The sequence below is a fragment of the Acipenser ruthenus genome, chromosome 36 (genome assembly GCF_902713425.1).
Source record: "Acipenser ruthenus chromosome 36, fAciRut3.2 maternal haplotype, whole genome shotgun sequence".
NCBI classification, from domain to species: domain Eukaryota; kingdom Metazoa; phylum Chordata; class Actinopteri; order Acipenseriformes; family Acipenseridae; genus Acipenser; species Acipenser ruthenus.
This window is the reverse complement of record NC_081224.1, coordinates 5,484,919-5,508,242: the sequence shown is the minus strand read 5'-3', so window position 1 is coordinate 5,508,242 and position 23,324 is coordinate 5,484,919. Positions and strand designations below refer to the sequence as shown.

Here is a 23,324-nt window from a genome sequence, read left to right as displayed (position 1 = left end):
CCATGATTTCTTTTTTTATCTCCAATTGTTTATTTGTTCTGTGCTTTAATTTCAGAGTACATTGAGACATTAAACTGCGTAAATTTCAATAAAACTGGAAAAATTTAGGTGTTCTAATACTTTTGACCGGTAGTGTATATATATATATATATATATATATATATATATATATATATATATATATATATATATATATATAATCATGGCGTTATAGGCCTACTGGCGAAATGGCCAAGAGACAGTTGGTGCCTAACACATACTGAATTATTTTGGCCCTGAATTTTAGCTTTTTTTTTTTTTTTTTTTTTTTTTTTTTTTTTAAATCAAGGATGCGGTTTTCGTTTCACAAATCTACAGCACCTTGTCTATAAACTGTACTGTAGAACGCAGAAGTACATATTTCACTCCATATCTCCAAACATCAGACAGATATTTTGTCTAAATAGATATGTTTATAGCGGATGAATTTCACAGTATTTTTAAGCACAAATATAATAGCCTACATTTCAACAGTCACTGCCGAAGCTTATTACTTATTCTTCCAGAAGTAATGGTCGGGTGTAACAGGGATACAAGGTTATATTTGCGCTGGGCCATGTTGTTAACAAGCCTGATGTTGTCGTCCAGGTTTTACTGTGAAACTGACTGTAACCAGGGAAGGTGTGAGCGCATTCTACTGGACTGGAGAATAATGGCACGGGAGTTTAATTATGAAAACGCAAGTGTAAACAAACAAGTAAAAAAGATTAGCCTGTTGTCAGACATATCATGTTAATACAAAATGCATTAATTTACTGTGTATTGGTATTGCGTCTGGTCTGGGAAGGGGTACACACGGGCGCTTTAAGAGAAATTCAGCGGGACATTTTTAGATTTCATTTTATTTTAATTACTGCAGCAGCTGTACATTTTTATTATTATTTATATGACTTCAATATGATTTATTTTCACTTTAGTGATTAAATGACTGTGATATTTGCATTTTATTTTACATACCTGGCACTGTAAATATGATGCAACAGCTTCGCTGGGGGGCCCCGGCCAATTGCCCTGCTTGCCCCCCCCCCCTCAACACCAGCCCTGCCTATATTGCTTTTGTGGACCCAAGGAATAACCAGCAGCCTCACATCCTGTGATCTCAGAGTGCGGTTTGGAAGATACGGGGTCAGTAACTCCTGCAAATAACTAGGTGCTAGTCCATTCAGGGCCTTGCAAGTTAACAGCAAAATCTTACAATCAATTCTGTACTGCACAGGGAGCCAGTGTAAAGAGACCAAAACAGGGGTAATATGTTCACTTTTCCTGGTTTTAGTCAGAATTCTAGCAGCGGTATTCTGAAAAAGCTGCAAGCGGGATACCAAACATTTTGGGACACCAGAAAAAAGTGCATTAAAATAATCAATTCTAGATGAAACAAAGGCATGCATTAGTCTCTCAGCATCAGATATTGAAATAATTGGTCTAAGTTTGGCTATATTTCTCAAATGGTAAAAAGATACTCCAGAATGTCAAATAATAGATCTAGATCAAAGATGACCCCCAAACTCTTAATTTCTAGTTTAAATTTTGATGAGAAACTGCAAGGGTCGAGCTAATGTAATCCCACATTTCTTTTTAGTTGGTTCTGTGAGCTCACTAGAACATTAGAAAATTCTGTGACATCCAGTGCTTGATGTCTGCAAGGCAAGTAGCTAATAACACCCAGGCAGAAGAAATTTCGGGCTTTAGGGACAAATATAGCTGGGTATCATCAGCATAGCAATGGAAGTTCACTCCATGTCTGCTGATAATGTCACCTAACGGTAGCATATACAGTATAATGAAAACAACAAGGGATCTTGAATGGAGCCCTGTGGAACACCACGGACAGCTTCCGATAGATACATAAACAGATATACACACACACAGGCACACATGTTTATTTTAGTTTATTTCTTAAAAATGTATGCAAGGTTAAATTCTTCAGTTGCAGCAATTTGTTTAGAGTCCCAAGACTGGCACACACAAACACACTTACGTACGTACACAGACAGACATTCACACAGAGACACGCACACGCACACACACACACACACACACGCACACACACACACATGCATTTCTGGGGATATTCTATTGACTTCCCTTATATTGAAAAATCAGGATTCCTAATTCCGAGCCATAGAAACACTGCAAAGTGTCTATATTCACAGCTTAACAAACACAGTCATAAATTCAGAGGCAAATGTCAGGTGGCTGATTCAATCAAAAATTAGGGCTGCCTGTGTAGTTATTCCCCCGTTTCCCTGGCGGCATTCAATTAAACTTCACAGAGACGCCATAGCATATATTTTTAAATTAAAATACTTGTTGGCTCTTTTACTGTGTCTGGCAGTTTAATTGAATGGCACTGCAGAGCAGGGCAACATTGGGTTGGGGGGAGCTGTGTTTGAATTCAGCCACAAAGCGAATTAGACCAGCATTCTTGATTCTTGTAACTTTTGCCTTTTTAAGGTTTGCTCTAAACCAGGTTCACCACACACAGTCACACGCACACACACAGACATACACACACTCTCTCACACACACACACACACAGTCACACACACAGACACACACACAAGCGCACACACACACTCTCTCACACACACACACAGACACAAGCACACACAAACACAGACTCACACACACACTCTCTCTCTCTCACAGACACACACGCACACACAAGCACACACACACAGACACACACAATCTCTCTTTCACACACACTCTCTCACACACACGCTCTCTCTCACACAGTCACACACACACTCTCTCTCTCACACACACACAGTCACACACACACACACACAAGTGCACACACACACATACACACACACACACACACAATCTCTCTCACACACACTTTCTCTCTCACACACACACACACACACACACACTCACTCTCACACACACACGCACATACACACTCTCTCACACACACGCACACTCTCTCTCACACACACACATGCACTTTCTCTCACACACACGCACACTCTCACACACTCTCTCACACACACATGCACTTTCTCTCACACACACTCACACATACTCTCTCTCACACACACTCACTCTCTCCCTCATCCTTTTCCCCGCTCCCCATAATCACCTGCTCCTGAAGATGAGTTTGGACTCACCTCTCTGCTCTTCTCACTATAGGAAACCAAAATCTGCTGCTCTTTGAAATCCTGTCTGTCAGGAATGGAGATGAGGCTGCCGTTCCTTTACAGGAAAAGAGAAGAAGAAGAAATAAAAGAAAGAGCAATGGCCCAGTTCTCGCACAGCGCTGAAGAGCAGGATCATGTGGTTGTGGAGCTCTGTCTCTGACTTGTGGTCATACTTCCTGTCCCCTGCGCCCCAGTCTGCCTGTCTGCTTGCTTGATGTCACATCCTGTTCCAGTACGTTTCTATAAACACAGACTCGTGTGAGACTGAAGAAAATGTAAAGAACATCTAATAAAATAAAGCATTTGAACTTGTTGCTCTACTTTACAGTTTGCAGTGTGATTCAAAACCCATTGTCAGTGCTGGCACCTCACTAAGCATTGTCTGTGTCCCTAGTCCACAGTAACAGAACAGCAAAGTGTAATAAAGCACAGTAAAAGCATGGTGAAGCATAGATAGGGAAGCATTGTAAAGCACAGAAATCATGGGGGAAAACTGCAAAAATGCGTGGCTGACTAAGCTTGGTAAAGCACTGCTAACCATAAGCAATGTAATCATGGGGAAACCAATGGAAACTACAACACAATTACTGTGCAACTTAATACTTAAGACTTAATCTCCTACTGAAATATCAGACAGGTAATACCTGTCAGTCTTCAGGAAGACTAAACTATTAAAACCTATTACAAGGACACATTACTAGAACAAAAAGCAGTGCAAGCGCCTTCTAGCTTAACCTGCTTTAAAGAACAACAGGGGCCATTAAGGAACATTGGCACTAGCCTGCAGAACCCAAATTAAAGTCAAATTATTACAAAAATAAATGAATGGGGCAAGTCGTGGATCTTGTTAACTGACAAACCTTTTTTGTCTAATGCCTTAATAACAAGTTTTTTTTTTATCACACCAGCGAGGATACGAGTTGAAATGCATCGACACCGGAAATCTGCTGTGGTTCTTTTTCTCTAAAAGTTACAAACAGCTCAGCAAAGGTGCAGAGAGATTATACCTAATATAACACATATCTACATCATAAAGTTAACCAATGGCACTCGGAAACCACACGCTATACAACTAAGTGTTGTGGAAAAATCCTCTTATCAGCTCTTTTGCAGTCTATACTTCAGAGCTGGGGGAGGCAATCTTGCAGCGTCCCCCAATGGTAAACTAGTACCCACCACATATATAAAACCACACCCTACAGTGATGCCTAGTTAGGAAATGCCTCTTTAAATAGGACTGCATCACTGCAGCCCAACGCTCACTTTCTTTCTTTCTCTAACCACTGAGTTACTCTGACCCACTGCTTTCCACATTGCAGCCCAGTACGGTAACCACTGAGCTATTGAAACCCACTGCCTTGCTCACTGTAGCCCAGAACTATAACCACTGAGCTACTCTAACTCACTTCCTTCCCACTGCAGCCCAGCACTTTATTTAACCACCAAGCCACTCAAACCCACTGCAGTCTAGTACTCTAACCACTGATCTACTCAAACCCACTGTCTTCCACACTGGAGCCCAGCGCTCTAACCATTAGGTTATTCAAACACATGGCCTTCCACACTGCAGCCCATGGCTTTCACTTTTTCATGATAGTTGGTAAATTGCAAAGGTCAGGACAAGCATGGTGCATCACAGAGCAGTGCAGTGTGGTAAAGCTCAGGGCAAGCATGGTGCATCACAGAGCAGTGCAGTGTGGTAAAGCCCAGGGCAAGCATGGTGCATCATAGAGCAGTGCAGTGTGGTAAAGCTCAGGGCAAGCATGGTGCATCACAGACAAGTGCAGTGTGGTAAAGCTCAGGGCAAGCATGGTGCATCACAGAGCAGTGCAGTGTGGTAAAGCTCAGGGCAAGCATGGTGCATCACAGAGCAGTGCAGTGTGGTAAAGCTCAGGGCAAGCATGGTGCATCACAGACAAGTGCAGTGTGGTAAAGCTCAGGGCAAGCATGGTGCATCACAGAGCAAGGCAGTGCAGTGTGGTAAAGCTCAGGGCAAGCATGGTGCATCACAGAGCAGTGCAGTGTGGTAAAGCTCAGGTGCTTAAACTGTCCCGAAAGTCTTGGCTAGGACACAGAAGCACATTCCAATAGAGCTCCTGCTATCAGCCCTCGATCAGTCTGTCAGATCCGGTGGTCTGCTCTCTATAACCGTACAAATTAAAATGCTTCAAAGCAAATAAACATTTTAGAAAAATGTCCCCCCCAAACAAATAAATAAATAAATAAATAAATAAATAAATAAACAAATATTCTCACATTAAGATGTTTTAATATGCTGTACCTACCTCTCTCTTTACAATGCTTGCCTATGCTTAACCATGCTTTTGATGTGCTTTATTACACTTCGCTGTGCTTTTACTATGGGAAACGCATATAAAGGGATATAAAGATAGTGTCACTTTCTTCATTACTCTTTGGAGAAAGCAGGCTACGAGCACTGAACTCAAAAATGAAAAAAGGAGCCTTGTTCAGGGAAATCCAGTGCCAAAAAGCAGATTAGGTCCCTGTGTGAGGAAACCACAGAAACATTTCCACTCAGAACAAAACTAGAGACACTGGGGGCCATGTCCGATAAAACAAAAACACACCAAGAGATGAGCGAGTCAGTCCGCACTTTCTACACAGAATGCCTTGCCTAAAAACTGCAAAAAGCAAGACTTTTATCATTTAAAATGTTCTACTGAGCAAATGACATAATCACTTAATACATAACCTTTATTAACCAAGAGGTTTCTTTAGATGCTGTTTTTCTTTTTTCTTGTTTTAACACGTTTTGATCATTTGGTGTTTAAACATTCCGCCACAATTCAAAACCCATTAACCAGAGCCACAACTGAGATCCCCGCCATGACCAGCACTGGTGTATGCTGGTCAGAGCTAGTGGTCTTACTGGTTTTCAGATTGTCATGCTGGTTCACGACACTAAGCTCCAAATCAGCAACATACATAATATACCAGATACATTCAAACAAAAAACAATGGTAATAATAAAGCATTTAGGTTTCTCTACTGTTCATTAAACACTTCAAGTTAAATATTGAAAAATTCAGTACTAATGATGTTTTTTTCCTGTTTTAAACCTAACTATGTTCTCACTCAACCTGCCCTGAGAATGTAGTTTCCAATTCCCAATGCTTATAGATCTCAACAGCTCTATCTTTCATTAGAGCTACACTGAACACAGCGTCTCTCTACACAAACTGCAGAGGTTTGAAATCACTGCGTGACTTGATATTCATGAAAGGGTTGTAGACAGTTGCAAACACAAGCATCATGCTCAAATAACCTGGTATGTATAAAAGCAACAGCAAGTGTACTTGTGTATCAAGTTTGTGCTTTAATTCTTACACGTCAACATCTGCTGGCAGCAAGAAAACGTCTATTGACACACAGTGAGGCACAGCTTTGTGCTTAACCTTGCAACCCCGTGCTCTACCCTGTCCACAATGTCATATATTACAGCAAACATGTTAAATACACCAATCTTACCCAAACAAGATAACAGTGTAGACAAAAAAAGGAAAAAAAGCCAGAGTCAGGATTCTTACAATCTCACTTCCTTTATTTATAACATTTGTTAAATGTAATTTAATTTCTCACAATGCTCTCACTGAAGAAGAGTAAAAATGTTAAGTTTAATTTATCTGGGTGTCAGCCATTAAAAAAAAAGTGTTATCCACCACTATGAAAACACTCAGTGGTGAATATAAACTCATAGAGGGGGGGTTTGGGGGGTCAAAGGGAGAGGGACCCCTCAGCACAGGGAGCTGATCTCACTCTTGCTGCAGCCCCACTTGCAGCAGGCATTAGACAGCCCGATCACCACGTCCCGCCCCTTCCTGTCTGATGTGCGCAGGGCCTCCAGCACTTCCTCCGAGATAGCGCTGCGGCTCTGCCTGCTGAAGCCCAGACCAGTCAGCTGCTCCCTCCAGTTCTGGCTCTCGTAATCAGGGTAGTCCTTGTAGGAAAGCCCGGGGACCGTGTCTGGGTTCCAGCTCTCAGAGGCTTCGTCCTCTGAGGCTCGCTCGGAGTTGAAAGAATCAGGAAGATCACCTGGGATGACGAAGAGGAAGAGGAAGAGGAGAGTTGTATTTAATTATCGTGAACAGAATCAGTCCGTAAATCTTACCTGTTTTTGCACTTGCTAGAGTACACACATGTACAGTTTCAAAGAAGCACTTAGCATTGGTATTTTTGGTATGTAAAAACGAATTTCCACATTGAACTGAATTTAGTAAATGTCTTGGTTAAACTTTATAACAGCCTCAAATTCCTCTAAATTCCAGTGCATTAGCAGCTATTCCTGTCGTCTTCCACTTGAATTCATTATAAATTTGTGCCCATTTTTAAAAATATCTTCAGGACTAAAAAAAAAAAAAAAAAACACAACATTTGTTATTCAGATGTTACTCCCATGCAATCCTTTAAAACTCTACTGAAATTCTTAGGAATTTGCCGACATTATTCTTAAAGCTCTAGAAAGAAAAATCATTACAAAATAACAAAAACAACAAAAAAAACACATTTGTTATTCTCATGTTACTCCCATGCAATCCTATGAAACTCAACTCATAAACATTTGCGGCCATTGCTTTAAAGTATTACCAGTTTCTACCAGTATTTCTGTTTAATGTTTTAAAGTTATGGATGAAATATGCTTTCACTAAGCTGTTGCCACTATATATTTTGCTCTGCTTTTTCCATGTCTTTGCCCGACTCCAATCTCCTTACCTGTGGATGCTCTGGCAGCCCTCCTCCACCTGGACCCTCCGCAGGTGAATATCACGGCTCGGATGAACTCTCTCCCGCACAGCTTCACCCCGTAAGTGGGGTTCCTTCCTTCAGAGCCCTGGCTCAGCTCCGACACCAGGACCCAAAGGGCCAGGGCCAGGACCAGCTTTGTCATGCTTGGAGAAGGAGGCGTAAGACAAACAGGCTGCTTTGCTGTTCTGCTGCTGCTTGTTCCGCTGGCTGCTTGCTGCTTGGTCTCTCAGTGTTTCACAGACCCTATATATATATGTATACTCGAACCCTTGCGCCTATCCCCTCCCTTTCCCTCACGCCGTCAGGAGATGATGCATGCAGGAGATCTGGAGATAGCAGCACCAAGGAGACTTTTGGAAATGCTAAGGTGTATCATTGTGTCATTGTGAATGGCGATTTCTAATTGCAGACATTGTTTGTGGTGTCAGTGTGCTGCTAATCTGATCGGCAGTGCCCTTTGCAGATGAGTCGCTTACTGCTCTCGGAGAAATTTAACAATGGCATACCGCTTTCTCTGGGTTTTTTTTTTTTTATCGCAACCGTGTAATTTCTGTAATCTTTTTTTATCTTTGCATTTTTAATTTCTCTCTTTTTTTCTGGATTTTTTCTTTTTTTGAGGTGGGGGCAATTCCTTAAAAACACTTTTTGTTTTGTGCTTTGCCAGCTTTTCACCTAAGAGGCAGGCAGAAATGAAATTAGTGAGTATGGTGTTCTCTTATTTGTATACCTGCTGGCAGCCCAGTAAGATGCCAGTTAATATTACACCACGTTTCAATCAGCCGCTGGAACTCATTTGAAAGAGGTTTGAAATCAGACACTTTCATTTCCATCAGCAGCAGCAGATCTGAGATCAAATCCATTTCCATCTGTCAGCCCCAGTCTATCTGTCAGCCCCAGTTAGGATTGCGGACTGGCAGAACTAGGTAACCTTTTGACTTATATATCAGTAATATATTGAGACAGTGTTAGTCACTACGCAAATAATGTTAGAAATCCAAATCAATAATGTTACATGTTGTGTAAGTTAGTGTCTGTAGTAATAATAGAGTGGTCGCAGTAGGATATATATTTGGTGATACCAGGGTGGTTCAAATCAGGTCGCCCGGTCGCCAGATGCAACCTTCAATTTTAATATTGCCAGTAGATCTGACCGTCAAGTCGCCACGTTTTCAACTAAGCATTTACAGTATATACAACAGAATTTTGGTTCCCTGTCAAGTACGAAATGTAACCATAGCTAATGGTTGCACCGTACTGTTGTAACGGTCACTTAAATTTACATGTAGTAACCAGCTACAGCGAAGAAAAGGAATCCAGGACAATTGATATGCATCAGAAATTACAACTATTTATTGCCTATCCCACCAAACAGCTGACAACAATCCTCACTCTTGCCATGTCAATAATACAAATAATACATCTGTCCAACCCTGAAGACATCAAAACATATTCAAATACTAAAGACAGTGAAAAAGAAAAAGAAAAAAAACTACCATATGGTAATTTAAATAAGCTGCCGTGCAAACAGACACTAGTATAAAACCCCACAGAGAAATGCGAGCTCAACCCCTTCTGCATATATAAACTGCAGCGCAATCACTGAAATGATCTTAAAAGGAAAACTCGTCACTACAGTGAAATCACTGCTTCGTAGTATGCAGCAAAACATTAACAGCATTACACAGCTGATTGCAAAATGCAGGATATTAGAAGGACCGTCAGACAATAACAGCTTCAGTTGTAAAAGTCTGTAAAATAGTTCTCTTCACAAAGCAGCGAGTGCAAATAATAATCCAATATTTTAAATTAAAGTCCAGTTCAGGGTTGACAGAAGAAACGAAAGAAAAAACAATATTCAGCACAAATAACAGTCCAAATCCAGAGATCTGTGAACAGAACAAAAAATGTCTCTCACAAAAACAAAATAGAATGGCCATTCGAAAACAAAATGATAATCCGTCAGCAAGAGAACAAAAAACCATCTCTTTGACTAACTTCCTTGGCAATATTTTGTTGCCTTGCTAGCAGGGCATATTGTGACGTAGTGGGATTCGGGGCTACACTAATCAAGCGATCAAGGGGGCCTTTGAGAGTGCGGCCCACTGCCAACTCAGCTGGTGTTAATGGCAAACCTTAGCTCCGATATCCGTTGGTCCCATCGCTGGTGATCGTTTTCCACATACAAAGCCATCATGGTCTTCAAGGTCCTGTTGACTGCCTCCATGAGATTCGTTTGGGGGTGGTAGCTGGTGGTAAGCTTCCTCACCACCCCCCAGGTCTTGCACACATCCATAATAAGCTGGCTGGTGAATTGTGGCCCTCGATCTGACACCAAATAGCGCGGAGTTCCCCACCTTGTGAATATTTCCTTGGTGAGAACATGTATGATCTTTGGTGTTTTGCTGTCTCGAAGAGGAAACAACTCAACCCACTTGGAGTAGTAATCCACAATCACGAGTAAAAAGGTATTACCCTTTGCGCTGCGGGGAAAGGGACCCATTAGATCCACTCCAAGCATCTCACCTACTTCAGGAACAATTGTGGACTGGAGTAACCCAGCAGGCTTTTGATTCCCCGGTTTAAACTTCGGACATATTTCACACTCTTTGACATGCTTCCAGGTGTCTTTTCGTATCGATGGCCACCAGGCAACCTCCAGCATACGAAGTAGGGTCTTATATTGACCCAGATGACCCTCAATAAGGATTATCATGAAAATACAGAAGGAAGGAAGGCTGCAGTGAAACCGAAACCACCAGTTGAAACTTATGTCCTTCCTGGGGAATGGGTACTCCTCTGTAAACTAAATCCTGTTGGATTACAAAATCAATTCTGTGTGGGTCTAAGGGAGGCTGAGTCTCAACCCTAACCCTGATTTCAGCAATGGTGGGGTCTTTGGATTGAGCAGCTGCAATTTCATCCAGAGACGATGGAAGATCCATGCTTTTAATTGGTGTTGGGTCTACATAGACAGCCACAGTAGAGTCAACCAAGACGGGGCCTCGTGACAGGGCATCGGGTACCTGGTTAAGGCTTCCTTTACGATACATCACCTTAAAGGTAAACTGTTGCAAACGTAAAGTCCACCTCGTAAATTGGGAAGAGACTTTAGGAGTGTAAAAAGCCCAAGAAAGTGCAGCATGATCGGTAATAACTTCAAATGGCACTCCCTCCAGATAGTGTCGCCATTTTTCAACCGCCCAGACCACTGCCAAGCATTCCTTTTCTGAGGTGGAGTACTTTTTTTTAAAATTTTTTCAATGACTTTAGTATTTGAATATGTTTAGATGTCTTCAGGGTTGGGCGAATGTATTATTTGTATTATTGGCATGGCAAGTTGTGGCAGGATGGCTTACAGTGGTGAGGTGTGGTGACATCACGGACCAGGAAGTAACTGAACCAAAACAGTGGATGGGCGGGTGAAGCTGAATGCTACGGCACTCAGCGTGTTTAATAAATAAATAAACAAAAAGATTTAAACAATAACAAAACACAAAACAAAAAGGCGCGATGGCCAAACAAACAGAAACAAGTATATTTTTTAATATAGCAATTATTTTTCTCTTTCCTTCTTTCTTTCTTTCTTTTTTTCTTTTGCTCGCTCTCCCGTGTTCTCCCGTAATCTCCTCTGTACACTCAACAACCCCGCAGCACGGACAGCTGCAGGTTCTTATACTCTGGCCGAGGGGTTAACTAGCTGTTAATTATCTTATTACCCCTCGGCCACAGTCTGCAGGCGTTTGGTAAGGATGCGTGACTGTCAGCTGGTTAAATAATCAGTAGCTGATCAGCCACGTATCCTCACGGGTTTTTAAATATATAAACAATAAGAAATATGCGGCGCTGTTATCCGCGCCGCAAACAATAATACAAATAATAATATAGGGGCGGGACACTCCGCCACACATGCCCCTCCTTGTGCGCAGCACACATGGCCTTTTCGGCCACCTCTCCCCTTAGTCCGTAAAGTCCCGGCTAGCAGTCCCGGCCCAGGAACAGGGGAAGCAAGGTGTCTCCGAAAGCGGCCACGGCTGGATGTCCTCCTCCCACCCCAAAAACTGTAGCGTCCCAGTGGACCACGCACAGGCCGGCTCCTCCTGCCAAGGGGGTGGTCTCCAGACCTGCCCCCCCTTCTTCATGGCCGGCAGCTCCCCTCCGTGGGGCTCCGGCCACCCTTTCTCCTGCAGCGAAATTGCTGCGGGGGGAGCTGGTCTCCTGACCTCCCCCCCCTTCTTCATGGCTGGCAGCTCCCTTCCGTGGGGCTCCGACCACAATTTCTCCTGCCGCGAAAGTGCGGCTGGGGGAGCTGGTCTCCTGACCTCCCCCCACTTCTTCGTGGCCGGCAGCTCCCCTTCATGGTGCTCCAGCCACAGTATTTCCTGCCATATGGAAGGACTGGTAGCGACCTCAGGCAAAACAGGACCCTTGGGAGGCGACGGCAGCAGCTGCGGACCCTCAGGAGGCGACGGCGGCAGCAGCAGCAGACCCTCCGGAGGCGAACTCGGGAGGGGAGCCCCTGGCCATGGAGGTGGCAGCGGGAGCTCCACTTCTCCCTCGTACCCTGTAACTGGTGGCCCTCCAGGTGATGCGGAGAAACAGGCAGCCCCAGGCAATGTGGAGAGACAGGCAGCCCCAGGCGATGCGGAGAGACAGGCAGCCCCAGGCGATGCGGAGAGACAGACAGGCATCCTTGGGCGATGCGAGGCAGGCATCCTTGGGCGAAGCGAGGCAGGCATCCTTGGGCGAAGCGAGGCAGGCATCCTTGGGCGAAGCAAGGCAGGGCAGGAGCAGTCCTTCCCATGACGGTGGAGGTGGAACCAGCAGGTATTCACCCTCTGCTGGTGGAGGTGGGAGGGGCAAGCAATCCTTCCATGGCGATTGAGGTGGAACCAGCAGGTATTCACCCTCTGCTGGTGGAGCTGGGAACGGCAAGCTGTTCTCCCACGGCGGTTGAGGCGGAACCAGCAGGCATTCACCCTCTGCTGGTGGAGGTGGGAGGGGCAAGCAATCCTCCCACGGCGGTTGAGGCGGAACCAGCAGGAATTCACCCTCTGCTGGTGGAGGTGGCGGAGACAGAGGCAGCTCCTGCTGCTCTGCTCCTGGCGGTGGAGGTGTCAGGCAGAGGCAGCTCCTGCTGCTCTGCTCCTGGTGCTGGAGACAGCGGCGAGGGCTCCTCACCCTCTGGCGTTGGAGACGGCAGCAATGGCTCCTCTCCCTCTGGCGTTGGAGACGGCAGCAATGGCTCCCCCACTCTGGGCGCTGGATGCACGGGCTCCACCCCTCTGGGCGCTGGATGCACAGGCTCCCCCCCTCTGGGCGCTGGACGCACGGGCTCCACCCCTCTGGGCGCTGGATGCACGGGCTCCCCCCTCTGGGTGCTGGATGCTCGCGCTGCCCCCTTCTGGGCGCTGGATGCTAGCGCTCCACCGCTTCATATTGCATGGGGCATATGGCCACCGTGTGCCCATATGCCCCACAGCCAGGGCACAACTCCGCCACGAGGTTTACAATGTACACCTCCCAGCCATCCTCCTGCTGTTGCTGCGGTGGCATTTTTTTTTTCTTTTCCCCAAAACGCACAAAAAAAACAAAAAAAAAACTTTTTGAAAAAAATGTCCTTTTCCTTCCTGGTCCGACTGTTGGAGGCATTGTTTTGTCCCACGCAGGACACCATATGTGGCAGGATGGCTTGCAGTGGTGAGGTGTGGTGACGTCACGGACCAGGAAGTAACTGAACCAAAACAGTGGATGGGCGGGTGAAGCTGAATGCTACGGCACTCAGCGTGTTTAATACATAAATAAACAAAAAGATTTAAACAATAACAAAACACAAAACAAAAAGGCGCGATGGCCAAACAAACAGAAACAAATATATTTTTAAATATAGCAATTGTTTTTCTTTCTTTCTTTCGCTCGCTCTCCCGTACTCTCCTCTGTACACTCAACAACCCCGCAGCACGGACAGCTGCAGGTTCTTATACCTGGCCGAAGGGTTAACTAGCTGTTAATTATCTTATTACCCCTCGGCCACAGTCTGCAGGCGTTTGGTAAGGATGCGTGACTGTCAGCTAGTTAAATAATCAGTAGCTGATCAGCCACGCATCCTCACGGGTTTTTAAATATATAAACAATAAGAAATACGCGGCGCTGTTATCCGCACCGCAAACAATAATACAAATAATAATATAGGGGCGGGACACTCCGCCACACAAGTGTAAGGATTGTTGTCAGCTATTTGGTGGGATAGGCAATAAGGGAGGCTGTGTGGTCCAGTGGTTAAAGAAACAGGCTTGTAACCAGGAGATCCCTGGTTCAAATCCCACCTCAGCCACTGACCCATTGTGTGACCCTGAGCAAGTCACTTAACCTCCTTGTGCTCCGTCTTTCGGGTGAGATGTAATTGTAGGTGACTCTGCAGCTGATGCATAGTTCACACACCCTAGTCTCTGTAAGTCGCCTTGGATAAAGGCGTCTGCTAAATAAACAAATAATAAATAATAATAATAAATAGTAGTAATTGCTGATGCATATTAATTGTCCTGGATTCCTTTTCTTCACTGTAGCTGCTTACTATATGTAAATTTAAGTGACCGTTACACTGTGTGTACCGTGCTTGTGCACCATACCTTATTGTGTGTACCGTGCTCCGTACCGTACCATGTGTACTGTGCTTGTACACTGCACCGTACCATGTGTACCATGCTCCATGCACCATACCGTACCGTTTGCACCGTACCATACTGTTTCACCGTATTGTAACGTTTGCACCATACCATAAGGCAATTTGTTGTCAATGCACCGACTAGAAAGGAGGCATACCTTGATTTAGTCTTTTCAAATAACAAAGACAGAATAACCATTGGCAAACTCAGATCACAACATGAATGGTCTCATTTGAAGTGCTTTTTAAAACCAGAAAAATTAACGACTAAAACTAAGATTTACAATTTTAACAGGGTTCTCCCCAGGCCTTTTCAGTGGCTGTCACCGCCCTCCTGAAAAAACGCGATCTGCCAATCTTGCAGATGCTACTGTGCCTTTAACAATAAGGATTAACTGCGCTTCTAAGACTAGATCAGTTGCGCGCTGCTGGGTGAAAAAAATTCTTGGAACCACATGACAGCTGTGTTACGTCTTAACACAACATTTAACCAATCAGAGAGTTGAAGGGGCGGTTTTTCTGTGTTAAGCACTTCGAGAGACTAAAACGTAAAAAATGACTGCTAAAAAAAATAGCCAATTATTTTCAAAGCAAAAATAGTGACAATGAATGCAGGGGGTCAAAATAAGCCAGCGATTGACGCAATCCACGGCCTAATACTATATTTGCGCCGACTACTTTATTAAAAAAATATTAAGATTATTTTCGGGTGTTATCATTCAGTCCATTTTTTGTCGTATTATTGTACTGTAAGGTGATATATAGTACAAGAGAACATTCAAAGAGGAGATTAAAAGAATAAGAGATAGACATTGTCTATACCTTTTAGAATTTTGAATGTTTGAACCAGATCGCCGCGTAGTCTTCTTTGTTCAGGACTGAATAGATTCAATTCTTTTAGCCTGTTTGCATACGACATGCCTTTGAAACCCGGGATAATTCTGGTTGCTCTTCTTTGCACTCTTTCTAGAGCAGCACATTTTTATTGCCTGCATGCAATACTTTACACTTTTCTCTATTAAATTTCATTTGCCATGTGTCTGCCCAGTTCTGAATGCTGTCTAGATCATTTTGAATGACTTTTGCTGCTGCAACAGTGTTTGCCACTCCTCCTATTTTTGTGTCGTCTGCAAATTTCACGAGTTTGCTTACTATACCAGAATCTAAATCATTAATGTAGATTAGGAATAGCAGAGGACCTAATACTGATCCCTGTGGTACACCACTGGTTACCTCGCTCCATTTTGAGGTTTCTCCTCTAATCAGTACTTTCTGTTTTCTACAGGTTAACCACTCCCTAATCCATGTGCATGCATTTCCTTGAATCTCTACTGCGTTCAGTTTGAGAATTAATCTTTTATGCGGGACTTTGTCAAAAGCTTTCTGGAAATCTAAATAAACCATGTCGTATGCTTTGCAATTATCCATTTTCAATGTTGCATCCTCAAAAAAGTCAAGTAGGTTAGTTAGACACGATCTCCCTTTCCTAAAACCATGCTGACTGTCCCCCAGGATATTGTTATTATATAGGTAATTTTCCATTTTGGATCTTATTATAGTTTCCATAAATTTACATATAATAGAAGTCAGGCTTATTGGTCTGTAGTTACCTGGTTCGGTTTTGTCTCCCTTTTTGTGGATCGGTATTACGTTTGCTATTTTCCAGTCTGTCGGTACAACCCCTGTGTCAAGAGACTGTTGCATGATCTTGGTTAGCGGTTTGTAAATAACTTCTTTCATTTCTTTGAGTACTATTGGGAGGATCTCATCCGGCCCAGGGGATTTGTTTATTTTAAGAGCTCCTAGTCCCTTTAACACTTCTGCCTCCGTTATGCTAAAGTTATTTAATCACCACAATGCAGCTGATTAAAAGGGCCATCGACACCTTACATCTTACAGGTCCCATGGCCTGTAAATGACAAGCAGAAACAGTCTATTTTCGGGGATGATCCCGCTCCCTCAGGTGTCTCCTCCAGTACACCTGGACTTTTTTTTTGATCCTGGGGTCACCCTGCTACAGCGCCTGCTGTTTCACGTTCAATGGGGACGCTGTGCAGCTTGCGTGAGGCAGAGAAACTTGGCTTCTCTAATTGTCCTCCAGTAGATGGCGCTATTGGATCACTGGTACAAGCCCCAAAGGTAGCGCTCTTGAATAAAGACGCTATCTGCCCCAATAAACAGTGCAGGGTTTCCGAGACGATCCTCAAGAGGGCTTACTCAACCGGTCTGTTCGTCGTACGGTTGGGTAATTACAACAGTATCTTGGTAGCCTACCAGAATTGTTTGTTAAAGGCTCTCTCTCAGAGCCACAAACCCACACCACAGCAGCTTGAGGAGCTGTGGTTGGTGAATCTGCTCCGTATATCAAAGTTGAACGGGCAGGCAGTGAGCAGGAACCCTGCTGCTTTAGTAGCCGCGAGAAGGCAACTCTGGCTATCCCAAGCACACATAGCTGATGGGTCAAGGCACCATTGCTGGTCGCTCCCATTACTCCAGGACACATTTCTGGTCCTGCAGTAGATGACATGCTGCAGCGCTCTCATTGGGCACGTGAATCTACTGAGGAACTGGTGCGCCTGCTCCCCAAGCAGCCTCCTCCAGTACGCAGACCGGCACCAAGGTGACCAAGGTTCCAGGAGCCTCAAAGACCGGTACAGTCGGCTCCTGCTAAATCCAGAGGGGGGTTTCGCAACTGACCCGCGGCTGTGCAAAGGGGAAACTTCAACAAGTTTCGCCGCCAAGGGCAAAGGCAGAAGCCTCAGGCTAAGCCACAAGCAGAGCAGCAGCTCTAGCAATTTGCTACCACAGACCCAGGGCCCCTGTTCAGGGACTCACCTGGAGTACTGGCGTCAATGCACCACGGACACCTGGGTGCTCAATATTGTACAGACCGGCTATTCTCTTCAATTTAGACATGGTCCCCCTCCATTTTCAGGGCTTTTTCAGCTCAGCAAAGCTCACAGTAGTGACGTTTCAGAGGCTTCTTGGCTTGATGGCAGCAGCTTCACAGACCCTTCTTTTGGGTCTTCTGCATATGCGCGCTCTCCAAGCCTGGTTCAACAGCAGGGTTTTTCAGCCCGCATTGAACCCAGGCTGCCTGCTGACAGTGTCTCGTCACTGTCTGCAGGCGCTATCCTGGTGGACACAGCCTGCCCACCTGCGCTTAGGCTCTAGCGTAGCTCTGGGCAGCGTCACCAGAAGGGAGGTTATCACCACATGCGTCCAGCCTCGGCTAGGGCGCCGTGTGGAATGGCAGAGGAGCACAAGAAGTATGGAAACCCCCGTTGTAGGGTCGCCACATAAATATTCTACAGCTGCAGACAGTGTTTCTAGCCTTGCAGAATTTTTTTTACAGGAGGTGCAAGGGAGACACATGCTTGTCCAGACAGACAACACTACCCTGATGGTCTATATAAACCACCAGGGTGGCCTCAGGTCCCCCAGTCTCTATCACCTCCTCTCGCTACGACCTGTCCCATGGCAGTGATACTGAAATTTTTACAGGACCTATTTGATGAGGGGGAATCCGCCTCTACATTAAAGGTCTATTTGGCAGCTATTTCGGCTTGTATTAATAAGATTGACTCAGTCTCCCCTGGAGCTCATTTCCTGGTGGGACAATGTTTAAAGGGTGTTCAGCAGCTTTGGCTGCCTATGAAGGACATTGTCCCTCATTGGAGGCTTAATGTGGTGCTGCATTTTCAATTGCAAAAGCTTGCTTAATTTTTGTAGAAGCCAGGGCAAAAGTTACACTTCACACCAATCCTGCATTTTTGCCAAAAACCATCTCGGCATTCCACATTAACCAGACGGTGGAGCTTGAGGCTTTTTGTCCACCTCCTTTTTAATCCGACAAGGAGAGACAGCTCCATACGCTGTGTACAGTGCAGGCTTTAGCGTATTACGTGGACAGAACTCAGAGCTGGATGCAGTCTGAACAGTTTGTTTGTTATGGGGCTAATTCCCATGGGAAAGCTCTGTCTAAACAGAGGCTGTCAAAATGGATCACAGACACAGTTAAGACTACCTGTGAGCGAGCCAACTTGCCCCCTCCAGAAAAGCTCACTGCCCATTCCAGGGCTTTGCTCCAGAGCGTATCTGTTAGGGACATTTGCAATGCAGCGGTGGGCTACTCCTCATACTTTTATGTGGTTCTATTGGCTGAATGTCGTGGATCCACAAAACCCTGGTTTTGGAACAAGAGTGTTAAGGGTGGTCTCAGGGCCACCCTTACAGCATAAACATAGAGCTGAGTTAACCCTCAATTTATTAGCCCCAGCTACTTGTACTGGGTTCCTAATGGTAACGCGCAAGGTAGCCTTAGCTTAGCCTTGTGGCATTCTGTCTGGTCTGCAATATTGCCCTGTGACAGCTTTGCTATTCAGACCCCTTGGTAATGGTTACATTTTGTACTTGATAGGGAATGTTAGGTTATTATCATAACCCTGGTTCCCTGAAATAGAAATGTAACCATTAACCTTCAAGGTTGCTGCGTTATTATTGCAGCAGTCTTGGAGGAACAATGACGACGATGCCTACGGGGCGGGCGTGTCTGCGTCACAGGCACTGTGTACAGCTTTGATATATCTATTCAGTTTTTATGGTCTTTAAGGATAAATACCCATCAGGTAATGGTTACATTTCTATTTCAGGGAACCAGAGTTATGATAATAATGTAACATTCTGTAATAAAGGCTTTCTGCTTCACTGTCAGAATATGCACTGCCCTGTTGATCACAGAGGGGTTTAAAATAACTACACAGCTTAAAAAAAATCTGTGTTACAGTTTCCCTGACTTGCTCAGCTTGGAAATGAAAAATAAAATAAAATAAAAAAAATAAAATAAATAATAATAATAATAAAACATTATCTCTAAATGCCAAAGAAACTGAAGCGACAATCAAATCTATTTGCATTTGGATTTGGAAAATCCACATCTGGCTAACTCCATGAAAATGAGAATGTAACTGAAGATGATGAGGAGGAGTTAACAGAGTTAGTATTTTAGCTTGCCTATGACAGTAACTCAAAAATAAAGAAATCTGTTCACTTCCCTGGAATTTTATATAGTTATCTTCCCTGGCATTTGATTACAGTTTTTCTCGATTACTAAATCAATGTTAATGAAACTGTGGTCAAAGACATCAATACCAAAACACATGCAACCAGAACTGCAAGTCATTTACGGTTCTTTTCACACAAAATGTAAATCTTAAACACGTTTTTGCAAAACACTAAATACAAGTCTCAACAGTTGACGCAAAAAGCATTTGAATGAGTCTTGTTAATCAAAATCAAAAGCGTTTGTTTGCAGCAATCAATTCCAATTGCATTAATCTATACCTCACATGTGCAAATGCAAATTGCTCAATTGTTCAATCACCCATCAGACCTTAATCATGAATAAAAGAGGCCAAAGGTGAATTCACAGTTGTTGGTGAGAAATGGAGCAGGTCAGAGAGGGAGGATGTGAAAGACAAGGACGACAACCTGGAGCCCTAAGAGGAAGGGGTGTTCATAAGCGTGGCGGTAGGGTTTGACACCAAAGGGGAAGGCTCACTTGGAATCTCTCAAATGAGATACGGGTAACAATAGTTGACCATGCGATAAATCACGGACTTATGATTAGAGAAGCTGGGCAGAGGGTACAGCCTAATCTTTGCAGATCCACAGTGGCATCAATCATTCGAATCTTCAGGAATGAGAATAGGTACCAGCTGACAATTAAGCAGGTGTACAGGGTGCCTTTTGAACAAAATAATGATAGGGTAAAGGAGATGAGGTACCAGTATGCACACGCGTCATTTCTGCACTCCTTACAATACTGCAATGCAAATGCATACTGCTGTAATAGCTAACAGGAGGCTGTGTGGTCCAGTGGTTAAAGAAAAGGGCTAGGAACCAGGAGGTCCCCGTTTCAAATCCCTCCTCAGCCACTGACTCATTGTGTGACCCTGAGCAAGTCACTTAACCTCCTTGTGCTCCGTCTTTTGGGTGAGACGTATTTGTAAGTGACTCTTCAGCTGATGCATAGTTCACACACCCTGGTCTCTTTAAGTCGCCTTGGATAAAGGCGTCTGCTAAATAAACAAAATAATAATAACAATATGTAGTATACTGATACCTTCACATTGTATGATCTGTGATACCGTTTTTCTTTCTACTATTCGATGTGATGTTGATGCGAACATGTGGCCTGACAGAAATCAAAGGGTGGATATAGAATAAACAAATGGTTATGTTTGAGTAAAGTTACCATTTCATTATATTCCGTGTTTATTTCTCTTCACTGTGTTCTTTGGCACAACTGTATCTTTATGAGTGCTATGATTTATTGTTAGCGGGTACTCCTAAAAATGGAAGAAATGAATAAATGATTTTTTTTGTTGTAAAAACAATTCTCATTGTCTGTTGAGTGTAAAAGTTGTCCACTGTCAAAGTTATTCTTGGGTTAAGTCCACTGAAAGGAAATGTATGTAGCTCTTACTGTATAGGTAACATGTTTGTTTTTACACAATTTGATTATCAAAAAAGATGACAAAGGCAGAGAGAGTATGTACTAAGGGTTAAACATACTGTATTGATGTCTGTATTTATTGTACCGTTGTGAAATGGCTGATAATGTGAGCTTTTCATTAGATGACAAATTGTATTGATTTAATGTACTTATTTCATTTAGTGACATATCTTATACTTTTGAGAGCATTAGAGCAATTTGCAAATGAAATGTGCTCTTTTGCAAACTATGTTTCAGTTTTGAGGGTTGTTAGCACAATGTTTCAAGAAATGTATGTAAGCGATTGGGAAAAACTGTAATATAGTTATATGTCCTGGCATTTTATGTATATACTTCACTCACTGCCATTTTATGCTTACTGAAAATAGTTCCCTGGTATTTAAATCTATATAGTTCCCTGACATTTTATGCACAAAATATAGTTTGTTTCCTGGAATTGTATGGAGTTAGTTCTCTGGCACATCGATTGTATATAGTTCCCCTCCCACAATTTAGATAATAAAAAAAACACCCATTACATGAAAACAATGCAAAAGCAATGTGTGTGCAACATATACATGTCTCCTCATATTGTCCCTGTTTGATAATGTTGGCCACCAGGTTTTGAAAGCTAGTCATCAAACAAAGTGATTTGTCCCATCCTGGGTGATACGCAGTTTAAACGCTTGTCTCTGCTCTTTTGTTCCTCCCACCAAATCTGAATAATCACTAACCTCACGACACGTCCGTCTTCTTTACTCTGCACATAAACAATCACAGGTGACATTTTCTTTCCTTTTTTTTCTTTATAACAAAAAAATGAAATCCAAATTAATTTGGAGAAAATGACGCCTCGGCCCCGTTTCCTGTCAGGTGTAGAACAGATAAGGACACAAACAAAGGTCGTGACGCTCTCCAGGGCAGAGTAACATTTTTTCCGTCTGTGAGAAGATGACATTTAACAAAAAATTTATTGATATGAGATAATGTTAATAATTATTTGAAATACAAAACGAAAACATGTCTGCAGATAAGCGAGGTGTTCTGTATTTGAAAATGACAGAATAATGAACATTATGGTATTGTAATGACCCAGAGAATTGCTTTGTTGCAGGATTAGTTGTCTGTCCAGTTTGTTTGTCTTGTCTCTCTTATGTTACATGTATTGTAAAGGGAATGGGAAAGGGAAAGGGCTGCTGCTGTCTGGGGATGCACTGGCCCATTAGTTAGCATGGAAAGGGGGAGTGAATGAGTGTGTGACTGCTGCTACTGTCCGGGGATACACTGGCTAAGACCATACTTTATCTCTGCTGCAGAGCATTGGCTCGATTGGTTGAGCCGAACAGTGACGGAAAATGAGGAGAGGATACTGTATATAAGGGGGTGCATGAGCCTGTGGTGAAGAGACCGGCGAGAGTCTGCAGCGAAAGCATGAGATCAAAAGGGTTTATTACTTTTGGTGGCGTGAATTCTGGCCCCAAACAGGAATTCTCTGTTGGTATTGCAATAAACCTTTAATTCTAGAATTCAACAGTGTCTCACTGAGTCCTGCAGTATTATACTAGTGCAGCGTAGTGCATCCCGTTACAGTGTTATATCGGTGTAGCATGTGTAGTGCATCCCGTTACAGTGTTATACCATTGTAGCATGCGTAGTGCATCCTGTTACAGTGTTATACCAGGGTAGCATGCGTAGAGCATCCCGTTACAGTGTTATACCAGTGTATGTTGCATAGTGCATCCCGTTACAGTGTTATACCAGTGTAGCATGCGTAGTGCATCCCGTTACAGTGTTATAACGTTGTAGCATGCTTAATGTGCAGGCGAAAAGCCACTGCCATTATTTATTGTTTTATTTATTGTGTTTTAGATACCTCATGAGAATGAGTGACTGTCAGCTACTGATTATTTAACTAGCTGATAGTCACGCAAACTTAATAAACTTGTGCAGACTATGACCGAGGGGTAATAAGATAATTACTAGCTAGTTAACCCCTCGGCCATAATTATAAAAGACCTGGGTTGCGTTCACAGAGATCATTCTGCGCAGAATCTGACCAAATTAGCCAATGGGTGCATTCACAGAGATCACTCTTAGAATATCATTGGCTAAATTGGTCAGATTCTGAACAGAATCTGTGCAGAATGATCTCCGTGAACGCACCCCTGCAGTTTGGCTGCACAGAAATGAGTGTGTTAGAGAGTTGGAGAGCTGAGAG

General features: G+C 43.6%; 2 protein-coding genes across 6 annotated transcripts in view; both read right to left on the bottom strand.

Annotated features, from left to right (window-relative positions):
- The window catches only part of LOC131706670 (interleukin-12 receptor subunit beta-2-like), a 75,622-nt gene that overhangs the window by 37,251 nt on the left and 15,047 nt on the right, over positions 1-23,324 (bottom strand). For 2 of the 5 annotated variants that reach the window (XM_059008222.1, XM_059008224.1), the window contains exon 2: positions 3,128-3,240. The exons of 1 other annotated variant lie outside the window; for it this stretch is intronic. The gene's annotated coding sequence lies outside the window, so the exon portion shown is untranslated. The remainder of the gene's footprint in view (positions 1-3,127; positions 3,241-23,324) is intronic. 2 more of the 5 variants (XM_059008223.1, XM_059008225.1) reach the window with 1 other exon arrangement.
- Positions 6,527-9,224, bottom strand: LOC117402171 (relaxin-3-like). The gene is made up of 2 exons (XM_034003063.3): positions 7,917-9,224; positions 6,527-7,238 (listed from the first exon to the last, which is right to left on the bottom strand). The coding sequence occupies exons 1-2, from the start codon at positions 8,089-8,091 to the stop codon at positions 6,940-6,942; spliced, it is 474 nt and encodes a 157-aa protein (XP_033858954.3). The 5' UTR covers positions 8,092-9,224; the 3' UTR covers positions 6,527-6,939.